General features: G+C 35.6%; 2 protein-coding genes across 5 annotated transcripts in view; one reads left to right on the forward strand and one right to left on the reverse strand.

The window, feature by feature from the left end:
* Positions 1-238, reverse strand: part of CARF (calcium responsive transcription factor) — a 45,264-nt gene extending 45,026 nt beyond the window's left edge. The window contains exon 1 of one of the 2 annotated variants that reach the window (XM_037165974.2): positions 152-238. The gene's annotated coding sequence lies outside the window, so the exon portion shown is untranslated. The remainder of the gene's footprint in view (positions 1-151) is intronic. The other variant, XM_037165976.2, reaches the window with a different exon arrangement.
* On the forward strand, positions 143-19,903 carry WDR12 (WD repeat domain 12). Of its 3 annotated transcripts, none has more exons than XM_053659320.1 (14): positions 143-262; positions 938-1,053; positions 3,779-3,873; positions 6,471-6,565; positions 7,869-7,975; positions 8,841-8,956; positions 9,593-9,747; positions 10,983-11,028; positions 12,462-12,547; positions 16,708-16,848; positions 16,966-17,071; positions 17,441-17,573; positions 18,652-18,724; positions 19,554-19,903. In XM_053659320.1, exons 2-14 carry the CDS (start codon positions 1,013-1,015, stop codon positions 19,629-19,631), a joined length of 1,272 nt encoding a protein of 423 aa, XP_053515295.1. In that variant the 5' UTR covers positions 143-262; positions 938-1,012; the 3' UTR covers positions 19,632-19,903. The 3 variants fall into 3 exon arrangements, with proteins under 3 accessions (XP_053515295.1, XP_053515326.1, XP_053515252.1); XM_053659351.1 differs by lacking the exon at positions 143-262 and adding an exon at positions 281-372; XM_053659277.1 differs by lacking the exon at positions 143-262 and having other exon boundaries at positions 674-1,053.
* Positions 19,904-20,125: the final 222 nt, after the last annotated feature.

Consider the following 20,125-nt stretch of genomic DNA (forward strand, 5'->3'; position numbering starts at 1 on the left):
TTGAGAGAGAGCGTGGTCCGTCGGTGCAGACAGTTCTGCCAAACCTCCGACTGTCCTAGTCCCGCTGCCGCCGAGAGCTCTACAGGCAGATAAGGGAAGTCCACAGAGTGCTGGAGCAGAGGGGAGAAAATTCAAAACGAGTCTACTCAACCTCGTCTTGGCTCCGAGGCCCCGCCATGGAGACTAGCACAATGCGCAGGCGCATCCCATCCAGGATCGAGCTGCGCGATAGTATGAGATAAGACCACTATCGGCCACCGTGGTTAGTTTCCATTTTGATTCTTGACTTTTTCCTCCACACTTCTTCTATAGATTTAAAGCGTGAAGCTAGAGGGGAGACCCCACAAAGAATCTCTGTAGAGAGAGGTTCTCGTGAGTATGCATGATAAAATAAACCTGGAATGGCTTTAGTAAATTAAAGCTAAAGAGAAAGGAAATTTAATGAACATCTGGTTGGAATCGGGATGGTTTAATGCAGATAATTTATCCTGAAAAAACAGCGTGGCAAAAAGACTACAGTTCCCAGTGCATCTAGCGTCCGAGAAGCGGTGCTTTCTGGGGCTTGTATTATGTAGGAGCTGTACTCAAGTATCGGATCTAAAGGTAGACTTTCACATTTAAAAATAGAAGAAGCGAGAGAAAATCAGGTTTGAATTGAGTCTTTCTGTATTTTCATATCCCACCACAGGCCTAAACATATGAAAAAGAAACAAAAAGGTTAGAGGGACACGCCATCTTTAAGACTTTGCTTTCCTAATCGATGATTCCTAAATCTAGGAATAGGTAGTTGATGTTTGTGGGCTGGGCATCTGTGGAAGGGCCACCTCGTGGTCTGTTCTGGCTGAGGAGGCCGGGACGAAAGAAGGCGGAATTCCAGCTCTGGATTGCAGTTTTTTCTTCCCTGTGCAGTCTAATTTAGAGCTGCCTCTCTTTGTAGTCCGAAGGGACCAGAGCGCGCGTTGTCTGTTACCCCACACGTTGCTGTGGGCGAGTTTTGTGCCTACTTCTCGCGATGGCTCAGCTCCAGACACGCTTCTTCACTGACAACAAGAAGTAAGTAAGCTCCTCTCCTCTCCCGTGTCAGGGACCCCTTCGGTATAAGCTTGTGGATCCCTGTCTTTGCTGTATTCACTTGTACACAGCCCCCCTTCCTTTTTCTTTTTAGGCGTATTTTCCGCTCAAGCGGAAATCCTAGAGGATTTCTCAGGGTAAGACCTCTAATGTCACCTCAATACTGTCGGGCTTTCAGACTCTATATAATTTAAACTGTGAATGTGGAGGGGCCGGAGGGCATCGAGCTTGCTTTTTGAGTTAAGCACATTATGTAATTAAACAATTGACCAAGTGTAGTGGTGTTTGTTTCTGAAACACGACTTCATTTTCTTAAGTAGATGGCAGATGATGATTTCCTACACCAGGCTAGAAAGTGGAGCTCCGAAGAGGGGGTTGGTAGAACTGTTTTTTGATAGGAGTATGAAGTCAAAACACTTACAGATTTGTGTGTGCGCGTGTATGTACATATCTAGGTATACGTATGTGTATATACGAGGTATGTAGCTGTGTGTATACATAATATGTAAACATTTTCAACATTAGTTCCCAGGTCCGTAGCATTCATTTGAAACCTAATTACATTCTGCCTCATGGGGTGTTCGTAGTTTTATGAGTTGACCTGGTGAATCATAGTCACTCCTTGCGTTGTTGCTTACGGTATACATAAATTGTATTATCAGTGTACATGAGTGTGTATACTTAAGTGTCAACACCTCTCAAGTAATGTGATGATGCAATAGCATAGCCACTGTACCTTTTCTAATTGAATTTTTTATTATTATTGATTCACATGAAATCTTAAGAAATAAATGTATCACTGTATTTTAACCCCTGAGATAAACTAATGTGTGTGTGTGTGTGTGTGTGTGTGTGTGTGTGTGTGTAGATTCTGGAAAAATATGTAATATGTTCTGGTCAGATGAAGGGATAAAACCGTTTTATTCACCTATATGTATATAGTTTACATATATATACTCTGTATATTTATAATGTGCATATGAATTTTGCTATTCCTTCTATCCCACCCCCATTTTACTGACCAACGTGGTAAGTGAAAGGAAGAATGAAAAGTTTTCATTTCTATAAATAAATAAATATTGTTACCTTTTGGAAAGTCTAACTAACTGCTTACTACTCTTGGCATGATCAATATATAACTATAGCTGTACTACTCAGTGTAGTTTGAGAACTGTCATCATCAGCATAACTTGGGAGCTTGTTAGAAAAAGCAGAATCTCAGCCTCCACCCCAGACCTCCTTGTTTAGAATCTACTTATTGACAAGCTCTGAAGCCCCATTGTGACAAAAAGAGGCTTACTGTAGCATTTCTTGAAGGGCCCTGTAGGTTCTACCTTAATATCTTTGGAAACTTTTCCATTCCCCACAAATGCAGCCTTAAATTTGGCCTTGTAGAGATTTCTTTTTTCATTAATTGTCCTTTTATTTTTTTAAAGATTTTATTTATTTATCTTTAGAGGGGAAGGGAAGGAGAGAGGGAGAGAAATATCAATGTATGGTTGCCTCTCATGCATTCCCTGCTGGGAACTGACCCAGGTATATACCCTGTCTGGGAATCAAACTGCCATCTTTTGGTTCGCAGGCCCGAGCTCAATCTACTGAGCTACACCAGCCAGGGCCTGTCCTTTTATTTTTTTTTATAAAAACTTTGAGATGTAATTCACATACAACAGAATTCACAACATTTAAAGTGTTCAATTCACTGGTTTTGCAGAATTATTCAACCATCACTACAGTAAATTTTAGAACATTTTTCACTACCCAGTCCTTTCACTCCCCCAGCCCTAATCAATAATTTAATCTATTTTCTGTCTGTATAGATTTGTGTGTTCTGGACATCTCATATAAGGGGAACTATATAACATGTGGTCTTTGGTGACTGGCTTGAAGAGTCTTCCATGTTGTAGCATGTATCAGTACTTCATTCCTTTTTATGGTCAAATAATATTCCATTATACAGATAACACCACATTTTGTTTCCATTGTTTAGTTGATGGTCATTTGGGTTGTTTCTACCTTTTAGCTATTATGAATAGTGATGGTGTGAACATTTGTGTACAAGTTTTTGTATGTACATGTATTTTCATTTCTCTTGGGTAATACATACTTAGGAGTGGAGTTGATGGGTCAAATGTAAGTTCATGTTTACCACTAACTTTTTCAGGCACTACAAGATGTTTCCAAAGCAGCTGCACTGTTTTACCTTTCCCACGTGCAGTGAATAAAGGTTTAATTTCTCTACATTCCCACTGACACTTAACCTTTCTTTTCTTTGGTCACTATTTATCACACTTACTTGAATAGTCTGGGTGAGCAATTTAATAACTCTTAGCTATTGTTTATCTGCTCTCCTTGCACTCCTGCTTTTTGTCTCTCCCTCTTTCACTCTGCATGCTTTCAGACTCTGCTCTCCCATCCTCCTTTTCTCTAGGAGGAAATGACCTATGGCTTCTTTGTTCCTCCATTTTATATGTTATGTATGACACCATTCTTATGTAGTTTATTGTATTTGGGTACCAGATATTAACCCTTTCTGAGAACAGAGATGACGTCTTAATTAATTTTGTTAACCCCATGTAGCAAAATGACGTGTATTAGACACTAAATAAATGTTTGTTGAACAAATAAATGCACATTCATTAAAATAATCTTTGTAAAATCATCTGTTAAGTGGACTTAATCTTGATGTGTTATTTCTTTTTTATAGATATGCAGTGGATGATGTTCCCTTCTCAATCCCTGCAGCTTCTGAAATTGCTGACCTTAGTAACATTATTAATAAATTGCTGGAGGCCAAAAATGGTGGGTATATATGTTCTGAAAAGTTAGGATGGCACAATATGACTAGTTACAATAAATTCCATCACATTTTATTTTTTTAAAGATTTTATTTATTTTTAGAGAGGGGAAGGGAAGGAGAGGAGAGGGAAACATCAACATGTGGTTGCCTCTTATTCCCCCCCTACTGGGAACCTGGCCCGTGCCCTGACTAGGAATTTAACCCGTGGCCCTTTGGTTCACAGGTTGGTGCTCAATCCACTGAGCCACACCAGCCAGGGCAATTCCATCATATTTTAACACTTCCTTTTTTGGCCTTATGTTATAATACTGCATGCATTTTATAATGGTAAAATTTATAAATTATAATGTGAGTTTCTCTGGTTTGAAATAAAAGTATTCAGAAAATAATATTTCGGTTTAATCTGTTTTTTAAGACTTGAGATTTAGGGTAAAGATTTTAGTATAATGTTTATGATATAGATGTAATCAAGACATTTTGAGTATGCTGAAGATATTTTTTAAGGATTTTTTAAAGTGTTTGGGATTCATAAAATGAATGTATAAAACAAACATGTAAGAATATCAAGTAAAATATTTATCAAGATACAAATAGTAAAAATCTAAGTGTGAATATAAGTTATTAGCCCATAAAATCAATATAAACAATTTGTACAAAAATATTGATTAAAAAACATTGACCCTAAATTGATCATTTGAGTTTCACGATAAGTATATGAAGGTTATTATTATAAAGTTTATTCTCCATTTTTGCATATGTTTGAAATTTTTTATAATAAGATGGTTTTTAAAAAGCAAAATCATACCCTTCCCAGGTGGCTCAGTTAGTTGGAGCATTGACTCATACAGCAAAAGTTTCCGGGTTCGATTCCTAGTCAGAGCACACACCTAGGTTGAGGGTTTGATCCCTCATCCCAGGATATGTTTTTATTATTTACTTATTTGTTAAGATTTATTTTTTAGAGCGAGGGGAAGGAAAGGAGAAAGAGAGGGAGAGAAACATCAGTGTGTGGTTGCCACTCGCATGTCACCTATGGGGCACCTGGCCCTCAACCCAGACATGTGCCCTGACTGGGAATCGAACCTTCGACCCTTTGGTCTGCAGCCCATGCTCAATCCACTGAGCTACACCAGCCTGGGTGGATATGTTTTTATTGATTTTAGAGAGAAAGGAGGGGAGGGAGAGAGAAATAATGTGAGAGAGAAACATCGATTGGTTGCCTCCTACTCACACCCCAACCAGGGATGGAACCAAAACCTAGGTATGAGCCTTGACCAGGAATCCAACCCGAAAACTTTTGGTATAAGGAGGATGCTCCAACCAACTGAGCCACCTGGCCAGGGCTATTTTTTTACTTTTTATCCTCACCTGAGGGCATGCTTAAAGAGGAGAAGCAATGGGGAGGAGCAGGGCGGAGAGAAACATTCATTGGTTGCCTCTTGTAGGCACCTGGACCAGGGATCTAACTATGTACCCGCACTGGGAATGGAATACATGACCCTTCTGTCCATGGGATGACATTCCTACCAACCAAGCCATACAGGCCAAGGCCAGATTTCAGATTTTTAAAAAGTAACAATCCAAATAGTTCTTTCAGAAAGATTATCTGTAATAAATGCAAAAGAATAAAGAATTTTTAGCATATTGTAACTCTAAATGAAATAATGGATTTAAGTAGTGATTTTCAGTAGCTGCTAAAATCATTAATTAGGTAAAAGGTTGATAGAGAACTTGATGAGTGGGATCATGCTGACATCATCCTAGCCCAGAGGTGAGTGCAATATCATAAAAAGAGCAGATCTGAAATCTAATCAGAATTGTTAAAAGTCTGCCTCATGTACAGGATATATAGGTGGTAGTGGAACATGTTAAATGACACCACACAAATGTAATCAGCCCAACCCAGATGTAAGAAATACTGAAAGACAGATGACCCAGTTTCTTCAACAAATAAATGAATGCCCAGGGAAATAAGGAAACTCTTAAAGATTATTGTTATAAAATATATTAATCAAATATAATTTGTGGGCTTTAGATGCTGATTCTAAAAAGCTCACTGTAAAAATATTTATGATATAAGGAAACATGAATATTGAGTATTTGATACTCAGGAGTAATTATAGAATATTTTAATGTGACTTTTCAAAAGCCTTTATAGTATACAGGTACATATTAAAGATTGACAGATGAAATGATACCATATCGGAAGTTTGCTTTTAAAATAAAGCAGTGGGTATGTAGAGGGAGAAGTATAGGTAATTGTCTGTGAGTTGGTAATTGCCAAAGTGTATAATGGGGATGGGGATTCATACGTTATTTCTACTTTATATATATTTGAAATTTTTCATAGACTAAAACATTTTTTAAAAACCTAAAAATTGTACCATCAAGAACAAAACAGTTTTACCAACAGAATGAACTATTTTTGTTCTTAAAAATCACTTAGTATATAGGGACCCGTGACCTGATTACACCATGGAGAAATTCAGAGGCCACACTGGAATAATAGGAATCCATTTGTTTTGGGGTCTCTTACATACCTCTGTCAATGTCACTTCAGGTCCTAAGAATGATAATTTCATTAACATATTTTCTCCAGAGGTCCACAAACACGTGGAGTTTGACTTCCTTATCAAAGGCCAGTTTCTGCGAATGCCCTTGGTCAAACACATGGAACTGGAAAACATCTCATCTGTAAGTTCAAATGCTACCTGCTCTGTTTTACTTATTATCAGGTAAATTTCATTTAGAATCAGCCAGAATCTTCAGTAACTAAGATCCTTTTCACTAATTTTTTTCCTCAAAATTTGAATTTCAGTTTCTATATGTTCAAATTTTAAATCCTCTCTTGGAATATATTATTTAAGAAATGCAGATGAATGAATATGTGAAGATATCTTCATACTTGCAGAAGAACTGTCACGAAAGGGAATAGCAAATAGTGTTTGCTACACATAAAGGTGTACAAAGTGATTGTGCACGTGTAACAACATACAGGTTGCATTACTGTGATTTAGAATAATTTTTCTTCCTTTGCTCTAATTTTCAAACTTTTGCTTTTATATTGGGTTGGCCAGAAAGTGCATATGTTTTTTTCTGTAAAAGACACATTTTTTATTTTCACCAATAACTTTATTGCATTGTGTATTTCAAGTATGTCGGCTATCTCCCATGTGGTATAATGTTGATTGTTCTCAATGTCTTGACTGCTATCAACTTCAACTGGCCTACCCATCCGTGGGAGCATTGTCCAGTGGGAAATCTCCAACATGAAACTAGGCAAACCACTTTTGACACATTCAGTCAGTCACAGCATCTGCATACACTGCACAAATCTTTTTTGTGTGTTTCAGTTGCATTTTGAACTTTCTTGAAATAATAAAGCATAATATGCCAAAAATGTGCTTATATTCTTCCATGTTCAATATTAAAATGGTTACACAAAAATTCACTAATTTTGTTTTTTTCTAAATGCATGCTGATATACAGCTGTTATAATACAATGCAATATTCTCGAATGAAGCTAAAAACAACTAAGCACTGCTAGAGCCATCTTACAGGGGGGAAATGAACTTTTTGGCTAACTCAATACATAAAATATATCATTTTAACCATTTTTAAATACACAATTCAGTGGCATTAACTACATTCACAATGTTATGCAACCATCATCCTCTCCATTTTGGGTACTTTTTTATCATCCTAAACAGAAGCTCTGTACCTATTTAACAATATGGTTTTGTGATTTTATAAATTAAATTTTCTTATATTTCTTTTTTCCTCATGTTTAGCATAAGATTTCTAAGGTCATTAACATTTCTTAGTAGTACTCATAATATACTGTCGGATCAAATAGTTTTTCACTTTTGTATGGCTCCAAATTTTCTGGCTTATGAAGGGGGCAGACATACCAGAGATTATTAAACTTGGGTCCTATGTCATTATAATGTACCATTTTAAGACTACACCACCTGATTTCTGCTTTCTCTCTGACTAGGAAGAGGTTGTGGAACTAGAATATGTGGAGAAATATACTGCACCTCAGCCAGAGCAATGCTTATTCCATGATGACTGGATCAGTTCAATCAAAGGGACAGAGGAATGGTACTGCCAGATGCATGTTCTGTATCCTTCTCATGCCACCCCCTTCAGTGTTTATGATGGGAATTTTCTCCTCTGATTTCTCTGTTCTCTATAAATGTAATTTGTGATATATGTATCAGTGACCATACCAAAGATTTTTACATTCACTGTAAGTTAAGAAGAAACATTTATTAGTAAGTTTTCTTTGTGAAGATGTAGTGACATTTGCATTCTGAATAGGTCAGGTGTCAGGGCATTTGTTTGAGTATGTTGCTTTTAAGACCAAGGATATAATTTATTTAATAGAGGAGGAAAATTATTTTTATAGTTATAAATCTCCTGGCCTGCTATGATGAAGATGCATGCCATGCTATTTTAGAGTTAAAATTGGCAAACTGGAATCAAGAAGTTATATATGGCTCCGAGCAAACCCCAGCCTGGCCTTACTTGTGAAAAAATACCTCAAGAGTGGTGTGTAGTGGTAGCTTACATTCACAGAACGTCTCCCAGAGTTGTTATACAAGGTTAATGTTTTTACTGGTTTATTCTAAGTGGTTTTACTGTTTTTCTATTTAATGGTTGTCACTAGTTAAATACAGAGTACAGCCAACTTGCTTAGCTTTCCCAAGAGTTGTATTTACAATAGTATAAATGAAATGTAGAATTTGTCAGTTGTGTTTTTATTTTTAGTAGATCAGGAAAAGCATAACGTAACACCTTCTGATCTATCTACTCTAGTATGTTTTGAAATCTTAATCTTCATATTAAAGGAGAGTTTAAAAGAATTATCCTTAAGGTTGACTTTGTCCTTACCTTAGAAATATAATTGATTTCAGGGTTTGAAAACTGCTTTTTGTATTTCATAGGATTTTTTTTCTCCTTGCAGGATCTTAACTGGTTCTTATGATAAGACTTCTCGGATCTGGTCCTTGGAAGGAAAATCAATAATGACAATTGTGGGACATACAGATGTTGTAAAAGATGTGGCCTGGGTGAAAAAAGGTAAGGTTTCTGCTTAAACTGAGAGGAATCCTGGATAGAGATTGGAAGTAAGCCATTTTCAGTGCTGGCTTACTTCCATTTTCAGTGCATATTCTACGCCATATTCTGCTGGCGTAGAATATGGACAAGGTAGGAAATGTCTCCTGGCTCAGTTATTGTGAGGTCTTTGAAAAATACAGTGTTCAAGAAGAAAGGAATATATAAACAATTCATGTTAATAGAAGTGAATCTTACTAAAAATATATCAGATAACATATTTTTAAGGAAAGATTGTGTTAAACTCACTTTATTTTCAAAAGTTTTACTTACTGGTTTTAGAGAAATAGTGATTTGCTATTCCACTTATTTATGTATTCATTGGTGGTTTTTTACATGTGCCCTGACCAGAGATCAAACTGCAACCGTGGCATATTGGGACAGTGCTCTAACCAACTGAGTTACCCAGGCAGGGCTTAAACTCATTTCTTTTATAATATTTTTACCATAAGTTAGCCTCTTTTTCAAAGCTGGACAAAATGGCCTTTTTATCTTTTTAATGTTTTTCCTCAACAACATCCTGAATTTGGTTTCAGAACACAGTGTATTTTAAACTTTTGTACTAACTTGTTTCTTACCCTTGTGCTATCCTTTCTTCAGACAACTTGTCTTGCCTACTGCTGAGTGCCTCTATGGATCAGACTGTTCTCTTATGGGAGTGGAATGTAGAGAGAAACAAAGTGAAAGCCCTGCACTGCTGCAGAGGTCATGCTGGAAGTGTGGATTCTATTGCTGTTGATAGCACAGGAACTAAAGTAAGTAGCTGTGGTGTTAGCAGTACTGTTTAGACTTTGAATTTATGGAAAGGAAATTTCTACATATATTCATTATGATCGGCCTATTTTCATAACAATTGCTGACTAAAGAATATGATTTCAAACCAAAAAGTAAATACTCATATGATAAAAGATGCAAAAATGGACTTCTTCAGTCTCAGTGTATCTCTGGTTTAAAACTTAAATAAACTGCAGAAATTTTAAGAAACCAGGTAAACAAGCAATTTGTTTAACCTTAAATCATAATGACATTTTAAACCTTTCAGATACTCACAATGCTGTTACTAGTTGAAAATATCTACTTGAATAACTAAAAGCCTTAGCATACACTAAGGTTATTGTTACTAGAGGTTGTTTTAATATTCTTGCTGATCTCTTTATCATGACAAAGTGCATGAAGGTTAGTTAAAAGGAAATAAACCTGAAGGCAATACTGCATTGACTTAGGAAGAATTACAAACTCTCTTACCATTTGAAAGTTCCATGTGCCACTTTTTATGAGTGTTTCTTCAGCATTTTTTGCCAGTTAATATATTAGAGTTAAAGATTTATGATTGTTCATACTTGAACCATCAAGAAGGTTTACAAGTCCAAGTGAATTCATTGTACCTTGTCATGTGGCTGTAGAAGACAGGAGCTCATCTGGAATTTTTTCAGCTTAAAGATCATGAGATCCAAGGGCAGAGCAAACACCACATTATGAGCAGGGTGATGATGCACTTGGGTCTCAGGAACCAAGGAGTGAAGGCTTGAATGTGGCCAGCACACTCTCCCTTTTGTCTCCCCAACTTGACTTTATGCTCTCTTACCTCAAATTGATTTTTCCACTTGGCAGTAAAGCCTGGCCTTCAGTATTCTCAGGTTTTACATTTTGTACCAGCTATTCCTGGAAAAAGACTAAACTACACTCTCTGGAATACAAACTTTCAAAAAAAAAGTCCTCAAGGATAAAGACCTGTAGATATAGTGGAGGTCAGTTGTCCACCCTGATCTAAGCAACCATGGCGAGGGCACTGGGCCAAGTAAGAACGGCAGCTTCTTCAGTTGCCAAAAATTGAAGATACAACTTTTAGGAGGCCTAGAAAGACAGGCAGATAATACCATAGTAGTAAGGATTTCAGAGGAAAGTAAAGGTTTTAAGTTAAATAGGGGAAAAAAGCAGATAATATGGGTTATAGTTATAAATTTTTTCCCCTTCATATATATCTGTTTAGTTTTGCAGTGGCTCTTGGGATAAGATGCTGAAGATCTGGTCTACAGGTAAATCAAATCTTTCTTCTATTTTGATTAATGATATTTTAAGAATTTCAGTGAAAGAGTTCTTTTTAACCTGTATTTTACCATAAAAAAATGGACCAGGACTTTATAGGATACAAAGGAGCATAGTAGACAGAAAAAATAGCATGTTTCTCTATGTTTCAAAATGTTTTTATACCCCATGATCACTTTGTTTATTGGACAGTGTCATTGAGTGGCTGGAAGTGTCAGCAACATGTTTGGTGCCATGTGGGATGCAGCTGCCTGAGTTCTCTCATTCAGGAATCTGGAAATAAACCAGAATACCTTCTGAGTAATTTCAATATACTTTACTGTTAGAGAAATTTTCTTAGTTAAGCTGGTTTGCTTGGGAAAAAAAACCAAATAAACTTTTAATACAGTTTTACCAAACTTGTTACTTTGAAAACAATACATTAGAAGGAACAAATAGAGGAAGTGGAAGAGGGGGAAGGAGGACTCTCAGAGGAAGGTGCCTTCATAGGAGTAAGAAGACACTGAAAGAAGATGGGGAAAACAGATCGTTTAAATTTTAAAAGTAGTAGTCTAGAACTGTTTATGGTACAGGTAAACAGATCAGAATACCTCTGATACAAGTAGACTTCGGGGGAATAGGAAAAGCTTAAAGATTTTTTGGTAACTATGTATAAGATGGCAGGAAATATACAATCCATTTTAGTAGATATCCCAAAAATGCTTACAATAAACAGTTTTGAAGCAGAAAGTGATTTGTTTAGGAAATTTCCCTATTCAATATTTTATTTTTTGCTGGTTCTGGGTAAATGAGACGTATATAAGTTATGTTTAAGACACTTAATAGTCTAACTTGTAAAAAACTTTCATATTCATAAAATACAATTATAAAACATAAAATATGTGGTTTTCCATCTGGAAGTTTGCTACCTGGCCAAATGATGTGTAACAAATATTTTTTAAAAATCAAAAATACCTATAAAACACTTAAGTTCATTGTTAGAAAAGTAAAATAATAATAATAAACATAGCTGGAATGTATGTCCTTTTAATGTGTTTATCTTGTGGCATTACCTTTGTCATGTAAATGCAGTATGGCCAGAACTGTCCTGCAACTATTAGTAAGCAGTTTTCATAGATACAGTAGAGTAATGAATACTTATAATAATCTTAAAGACATAGCAAGATACCAAACTGGTTAGCTTCTAGGATTTTAATGTGCTTTACTTTTTACTTTATCCTTTTGGAAGATTGGTGACACGGATATTGTTTTTATGTATAATTTTCTTTAACCAAAATAAGTAGGAATATCTTATCTATTCCCTAGCCACTAAGATAATGTGGAGAAAGTATATACTCAGAAATGTAAGAATTCCTTTAGACTGTTTGCAATTAATGTTTACCATAAATTTTTAAAATATCAAATCTAATTCTCTATGATACAGTCCCTACGGATGAAGAAGAAGAAATGGAAGAACCCACAAATCGACCAAGAAAGAAGCAGAAAACAGAGCAGTTGGGACTAACAAGGGTAAGTTTTGGTGAGAACTGCTCTACTTAAGTTTGTGTCGACAGATACGGTAACTTAATAAAATTTTTCCTAAGTTTCCCTTTGTCTTGCTTGGCTGCTTCAGCCATAATTAAGCTTTCAGTAGATTTGTAAATACTTACTAGAAATACTCCAGCTGCATTTATCTGAGTCATTGACTGTGTAGTAGCATTGAGTTGGGCTTACCAATTGGTAGGCTGATTATTTAGATGTTATATTTAATCTCATGGTGGATTTTGAAGTAGGATCTTTCCAAAGCTTGCACTAAAGTGAAGCGTCTCATTACCTGTTTAATCATGATTTTTTCATACACTGAGGATGTAATTCTCACGAAGGGATGCTTGTGGTATCTTCTGAATCATTAGAAACCAAGAGTTTAATTGAGGTTTTGGTTCTGTCATTTAGATTCAAGTAAATCAAAATGAGAAATTCATCTGTATTCTTATTCTTTTAAGTTACGGAGGTATTTGTCATAGTATGATCTGACCTACATTAATATACCTAATGTGAAGGACAATACTGAGTCCGGTTTAGAAAAACATTTTTCATTCATTTTCTCACAGCTGTGATGAATGTGCAGTAAGTGAAGCACACATTATTTCTTATAGTCACTAATAAGATACAGAAATCATTGAAAGGGAGAGTAAAGTGTGATCATACATGATTCATCAAACTCATAAAATGCAGTGAACAGCAGCACTTGCTGGTTCCAACTGAAAGTAGTGATCTATAGTTCAATACATTTTAATCATGGACTGCTGAATTGCAAGAGGAATGATCTGGCAGCAACTTAGCTTCCTTATCACTTCGTCCGGTGGGACAAATTAGAACTTTAAATGTCTTGCCAATTTGGATATTGTGTCAGTTGTAATTTATTGATGCATATCCCTGATCAGTCTCCGAAGAATATATTTGATTATAGTATAATTTCTTTTTTTTGTATTATTTCTTGAATTATAAAAATTCCTCATAGAATGTAGCTTTGTTTCTTTCTACTTTTCTTATTTTTAAAGAGAGGAAACTTATTTTATTTTTAAATATTTATATTTTTTTAGAGAGGGGATGGGAGGGAGAAAGAGGGGGAGAAAGAAACATTGATGTGTAGTTGCCTCTCATACACCCCCAACTGTGATCTTGGCCTACATCCCAGACATGTGCCCTGACTAGGAATCGAACCGCTGACCCTTTGTTTTGCACAAATCAAGCACTCAATTCCCTGAGCCACAACAGCCAGGACTACCTTTCTTTTAACTGAAGTTTGGTATGCATATATTTAAATGTATAGGTCAATGAATTTTAGTAATGTATAGTATTCCTTTACATAACTATACCAGGATTTATTCATTCTTCTTCTGACAGACAGGTAGGTTGTTTCCAGTTTTGGCCATCATAAATAAAGTTGCCAAAGAAAATTCTTCCACTTGTCTTTTGGTGTATATGTACAGTCATTTCTGCATATGTGGAATGGCTGGATCATAGGGTATGCACATGTTCAGGTTTTTGAATGTGAGATACTGCCAAATAGTTTTTCAAACTATACCAGTTTATACTTTCACTGGCAGGGTATGAGATTCAGTGTTACTCCACATCCTTACCAGTACTGGTTGATATTTTTAATACCATAACTGATTTTACTTTACCATATAACATATGTTTAATTTACTTACTGTTACAAAGTGTGTCATTTTGTCTATTCCTGGTAGTGTGTAGTGGTATTTAAGTCCCAGCCCTTTGACACCTAATTGTGAAGTGTATGCTTGTGTTTTTAGCCCAGTTTTTAAAAGTGTTGCTTATCTTCTTACTGATTTATAGGAGTTCTTCATGTATTCTGGTTTCAAAGTCTTAGTTGGATATATGTATTATAGGTATTTTCTCCCAGTAAGTACCTTGCTGAAACTTTTGTTTTTAGATATGTACTTTTATAAGCTTGTATTCATTGTTCATTTTATTTGAGAAATCATAATGTATTCACTTTTTCATAGGTTATGCTGGAATCCTTTGAAGTAAAAATTGTGCTAGAATTGGGGGGGAGGTGGATTTTTAAGACTATAAAATAAGACAAATATCAAAAATGTTATCTTCTTATTCTTTCTAGTACCTAATTTGTATTAATACGAGTAAAATGCTACTACTCAGTTAACTTGGCATTTGTTTCATACATGAATATACAGTAAGTTGTTTTCCTCATTTTTCTCTCACAGTTGCTTTTTTCACTCCAGTACTATCTTACTGGAGTTTGTAGTGATGGTGCCAAAGTTGACTTTCCTTTTTTTTTTTTTTTAAACCAACATCTCATTTTTAAAAAATCCTCACCCAGGATGTGTTTATTGATTTTCAAGAGAGAGGACAGGGTGGGGAGAGAGAAAGAGAGAGAAACATCGATTTGTTTGCCTCTTGTATATGACCCAACTGTGGATCAAACTTGCAACCTAGGCATGTTCCGTGATCAGGAATCTAACCTAGTATAGAGAGCAATGCTCCAATCACTGAGCCATCCAGCCAGGACAACTTTTCTGTCTTCAAAAAGAAACAAATTTACATATAGAAAAATGTACTCTCTTTGGTAAAAAGTTTCTGAATTTTGATAAATGTGTAGAATATTCAACCACGTAATAATCAGATACAGAACAGTTTGTTATCCCCTGAAACTCTTGCTGTGCACTGATAGTCAGCCTTTCCCTCCACCTCTGTCCTCTGCAGCCATTGATGTGGTCTTCATTCCTGCCATTTTCCTTTTTGCAGAATGTCATATAAATGGAATCACACAGTATATAGACTTTGCATCTAGATAAACTCGAGTTATTGGAAGTCATGACTTTTAAAAGCTGTATAATACTCTTTTTGTATGGACATACAACAGTTTGTTTAATCATTCACCAGTTGAAGGTTCCTTTAGGTTGTTTCTAGTTTGATGGTCATAAATAAAATTGCAATAAAAATTTGTGGATAGTTTTTTGTGTCAGGTTCCCTTACTTTATTCAGGAAAATTTTAGAGATGGAAAGAGAGAACTTTGGGATCATGTGGTCCAAGAGTTAACAAAGTACAGCCCAACAGCCAATTTGTCTGTGTCCTAATTTTTGTACTACTAAGTCTGATTTTAAAGAGGTTTTAAAGACAAACCAAGAATATGAGACAGAAATTATATGTGACCTGGAAAAGCTAAAAAAATTATTTCTGGACTTTACAAAAAACGTAGCTGACCTCTGATTCAGTATAACTCCCTAGTATTATAGAAGAGGTAATACTATTGAAGGAGGCTGAATGTATCAAAGTTGCAAAATTAGATTAACTGTCTTATTTCAGAATTTTCCTCTTTCACATGTTCTTTATATTTTAAGATAGACACTATATCTAATTTGGGGATTTTAATTTGAGATGGTAAGTAGAGGTTTTATAATATTATAATAAGCCATAAACATATTTAAAGGTTGGATGCTATGGAAATAAAGGAGGTAAGAATAACTTATTTAGATTAATTTAATATGGAAGAATCATGTAGAAAATGGCAGCACCTTCACTCAAACCTAGATCTGACCCCAGAGCTTTCTCTGTTGTCTTCTATATATAGTATATTTGACGATCGAAAGAAGTTAGTGTTAATATTAATAGTTCTCAAAATGAAAAGTAGCTCTGGCTGGTGTAACTCAGTGGATTGAGTGCCAGCCTGCAAACCAAAATGTCACCAGTTCTATTCCCGGTCTAGGGCACATGCTTGGGTTGTGGGCCAGGTCCCCATTTGTGGGCCTGTGAGAAGCAACCGCACATTGGTATTTCTCTTCTCCTCTTTTTCCCTCCTGTTCCCCTCTAAAAAATAAAATATTTTTTAAAAAAGTGAAAAGTAGAATAGATGGGAAGGCGGCAGAGTATAGGGAAAAGACTCCAAACTTTGGAGTAATACCTGGGTTGGAATTTAAATCCTTATAAACTGTATGATCTTGGGTAAGTTACCTTTTAGCTTTAGTCTCTCTATAAAATTATCGGTCTTGGAGGATTGTGGTAAAGAAGAAATAAGGCAGGATGTGAAAGCCAAAGCACATGATGAAATATCTGTAATATGGACTTCAGAAATACTAACTACTATTACTGTTTCAATTACTCTGAACTGAAAATGCTTTCCCTTTTGGGTATCTTTCATTTCTAGACACCCATAGTGACCCTCTCTGGCCACAAGGAGGCAATTTCCTCGGTTCTATGGTCAGATGCTGAAGAAATCTGCAGTGCATCCTGGGACCACACAATTAGAGTGTGGGATGTTGAGTCTGGCAGTCTTAAATCAACTTTGGTGAGACATAAATTCAGTGGTACTCTGATTAACTTTGAGCTTTTAAGTGGTAAGCTTCTAGAGATGATTACTTTTAAACCACCAAGGTTAAGTATCCTTTCCTCTTTTTCTTTTCAGACAGGAAATAAAGTATTTAATTGTATCTCCTATTCTCCACTGTGTAAACGTTTAGCATCTGGAAGTACAGATAGGCATATCAGACTGTGGGATCCCCGAACTAAAGGTGAGTCATGTAAACCACTGGAGGAAAAATGCATGTAAATACCATCACTTTTTCTTCTCACTAGAGGTGTATATAAAAAGATAATTTTCTACATTAAAAAATATTTTATTTATTTATTTTAGAGAGGGAAAGGGAGGGAGAAAGAGAGAGAAGCATGTGTATTTTTGCCTCTCATGCATGCCCTAGTGGGGACCTGGCTCACAACCCAGTCACATGCCCTGACTGGGAATTGAACCGGCGACCCTTTGGTTTGCAGGCTGGCACTCAGTCCACTGACCCACACCAGCCAGAGCTCTACATATAATTTTTTAGATTTGTTCTGCCTGCTTCTAAAATTCAATAATTGTTACCTTTTTTTATTTTGTTCAGATGGTTCTTTGGTGGCACTGTCCCTAACCTCACATACAGGCTGGGTCACAGCCATAAAGTGGTCTCCTACCCATGAGCAGCAGCTGATTTCAGGTTCTTTAGATAATATTGTCAAGCTGTGGGATACAAGAAGGTAAATCCTATTTATGATCCACAAAAGAAATATATCAATTGCCTGTCGTATACAGAGAAAATGCAATGATAAATATATCAAAAGGGACACAACTGGAAGGCCTCTCTCTGAAGGTGGAATTCTAATAGTGAATTGAACAATGTGTAGGTATGAGCCATGCACAGATCATAGCAGAGGCAAAAGTAGATAAAGTGGGGAAAATCTGTGCATATTGACGAAATAGCAAGAGAGCCAGTGTTGATGGAATAATCAGAATGGCAGTACATGAGGCAGGAAGTGGTTATATTGGGCGGGACCTTGTAGGTCTCAGTAAGGAATTTGGGTGTCATTCTAAGTGCAGGCTTTAGAGGTTTTTGGAGCAGGGGAGCAAGAATAGAAGCAGAGAGGCTAATATAATTCAAGAGACAGAATGGCGATTTGGACTATGGGGGTAGCATTTGAGATTTTAGGTATATTTTGGAGATAGCCGTTTGGCAGCATTGACTTATATAGAGGTAGGAATTTAGGATAATGCCTGCATTTCCTACTCAGCAATTGGGTGATTGATTATTGGTGCCACTTGCTATAATGGGGAAGAGGAGAAAAAGCAGTTTATGAAGGAAAATCAAGAACTTTTGCTTGTTTTAAATTTGTAGTGCCCATAAGACAATCTGCCTTCCGTCAGTTGGGATATACATATGACTCAGTGGAGAAGTTTGGCCAATACATAAATTTGGGAGTTATGAGCTTATAGATGGATAGATAAAGGGTATATAAGACCATGATTTGGAGGTAAAAGTGAAATAGTCAAGCAAATGTAAAAATGGGCTTAGACATAAGTTTTTATAAATAAATAACATTTTTTCCTGAATATATTTGTTATAGTAAATCTTGGCCATTGCTAATTATACAGGAAAATCAGGAGAGGTGGTTAAGTAAATACCCAGAATTTTAATACTAAATGTTATAGAGGCTAGGATGATGAACTCTAAAGTTTTCAGGAAAGTATAGGTGATTGTTCATATGTTTGTATGTTTGTTTGTTTGTTTGTTTTAATACCATCAAAAGCATATAACATGTCAGCATTTTCATCTTTTAGTTGTAAGGCTCCTCTCTATGATTTGGCTGCTCATGAAGACAAAGTTCTGAGTGTAGACTGGACAGACACAGGGGTAAGACATTATGAGTTATTTGGTGAAGAAGAAACTACATAAAAATAAATGTGGTGCTTGTGTTTACAGATTTAATAGTTTCAATATATCTGATATTTATAATTCTGTATTCTAAGTTTCCATTAACATTATTCGTAAAATCTCATATCTCATTCAAAGAAGAAACAAATTTATCCTTTAATATTAAGTATATTAAAATTTGAAGTTTTTGAGGCAGATTTTTTTCTTATGAGCATGTTGACAAAATTTTGAAGCAAGTTTTTTTCATTTAATGAAGTGTTTCAAGTCAGTAAACTTGGTACTTTAAAATGGATTGAAATATTTCCCATTTAGAAAAATCTTATGTAATAAATCTAGACTTAAAATTTATTTAAAGAATTTACAATCAAATGTTTATGTATACATGTAAGATCTTATTGCCTAAGAATTCTTTTCAAATCTATAGGCATTAGGGCTTACTTGAATAATTTATAATAGTCATTTACCTGTAAACAATGTGCTGTCCTTTAAAAACTTAATTTCGTAAATGAGAAAAACTATATTACACTTCAAACTTTTTACATTTGTTAGGAAATGCTTCATACAAAGTACAGTAGCATATTATTACACCTTAACCAAATTTAAATGATCACTTTAAAAGTTTTAATATGTTGTATTATAATGTAGTATTAAAATTGAGGTATCAGTACATTTAAGTGTTGTTTCTTAATGCAAGTTAACTGCTCATCTTAATTGCTCTGTAATCAAAATCACCATTATTAGGTTTACCATCATATGAAATAACTTTCTTCCGTTTGTGGTTTTTTTCTTTTTCTCTCCTTTTATGCAGTTACTTCTGAGTGGAGGAGCGGACAATAAATTGTATTCCTACAGATACTCACCTACCACATCCCATGTTGGGGCATAAATAAATCTGACCAAGAGATTCTTCCTATAAATGTGATTGATAGAGGATATTCAGATTACATTAATGCAGATCATCCTTGATAATAGTTGTTATTATCTTTTTATTTTGTATTTATTATGTAACAGTTTGCATTTATAAAATATAAAATGTGGCCTGCATTCTCTACCTTGTGTAAACTCTTGAAATTAAACTGAGTTTATTTCTTTTTAAAGGTATTGGTTTGAATTAAGATTTGCTTTTGAAATGCTATAACAGTGCTTATTAAAAATACAGTACTTGTCCTGTTTTTTTGTTTTTGTTTTTGTTTTCATTTTTATCTATTTGTAGAGAGGGGAAGGGAGGGAGGAAAAGGGAGAGAAACATCAATGTGTGGTTGCCTCTTACATGGCCCCCACTGGGGACCTGGCCTGCAACCCAGGCATGTGCCCTGACTGGGAATCAAACCTGCAACCCCTTGGTTCACAGGCCTGTGCTCAATCCACTGAGCTATACCA

Source organism: Artibeus jamaicensis, unplaced genomic scaffold (genome assembly GCF_021234435.1).
Source record: "Artibeus jamaicensis isolate MK-2021 breed Jamaican fruit bat unplaced genomic scaffold, CSHL_Jam_final contig_1015, whole genome shotgun sequence".
Lineage (NCBI taxonomy): Eukaryota > Metazoa > Chordata > Mammalia > Chiroptera > Phyllostomidae > Artibeus > Artibeus jamaicensis.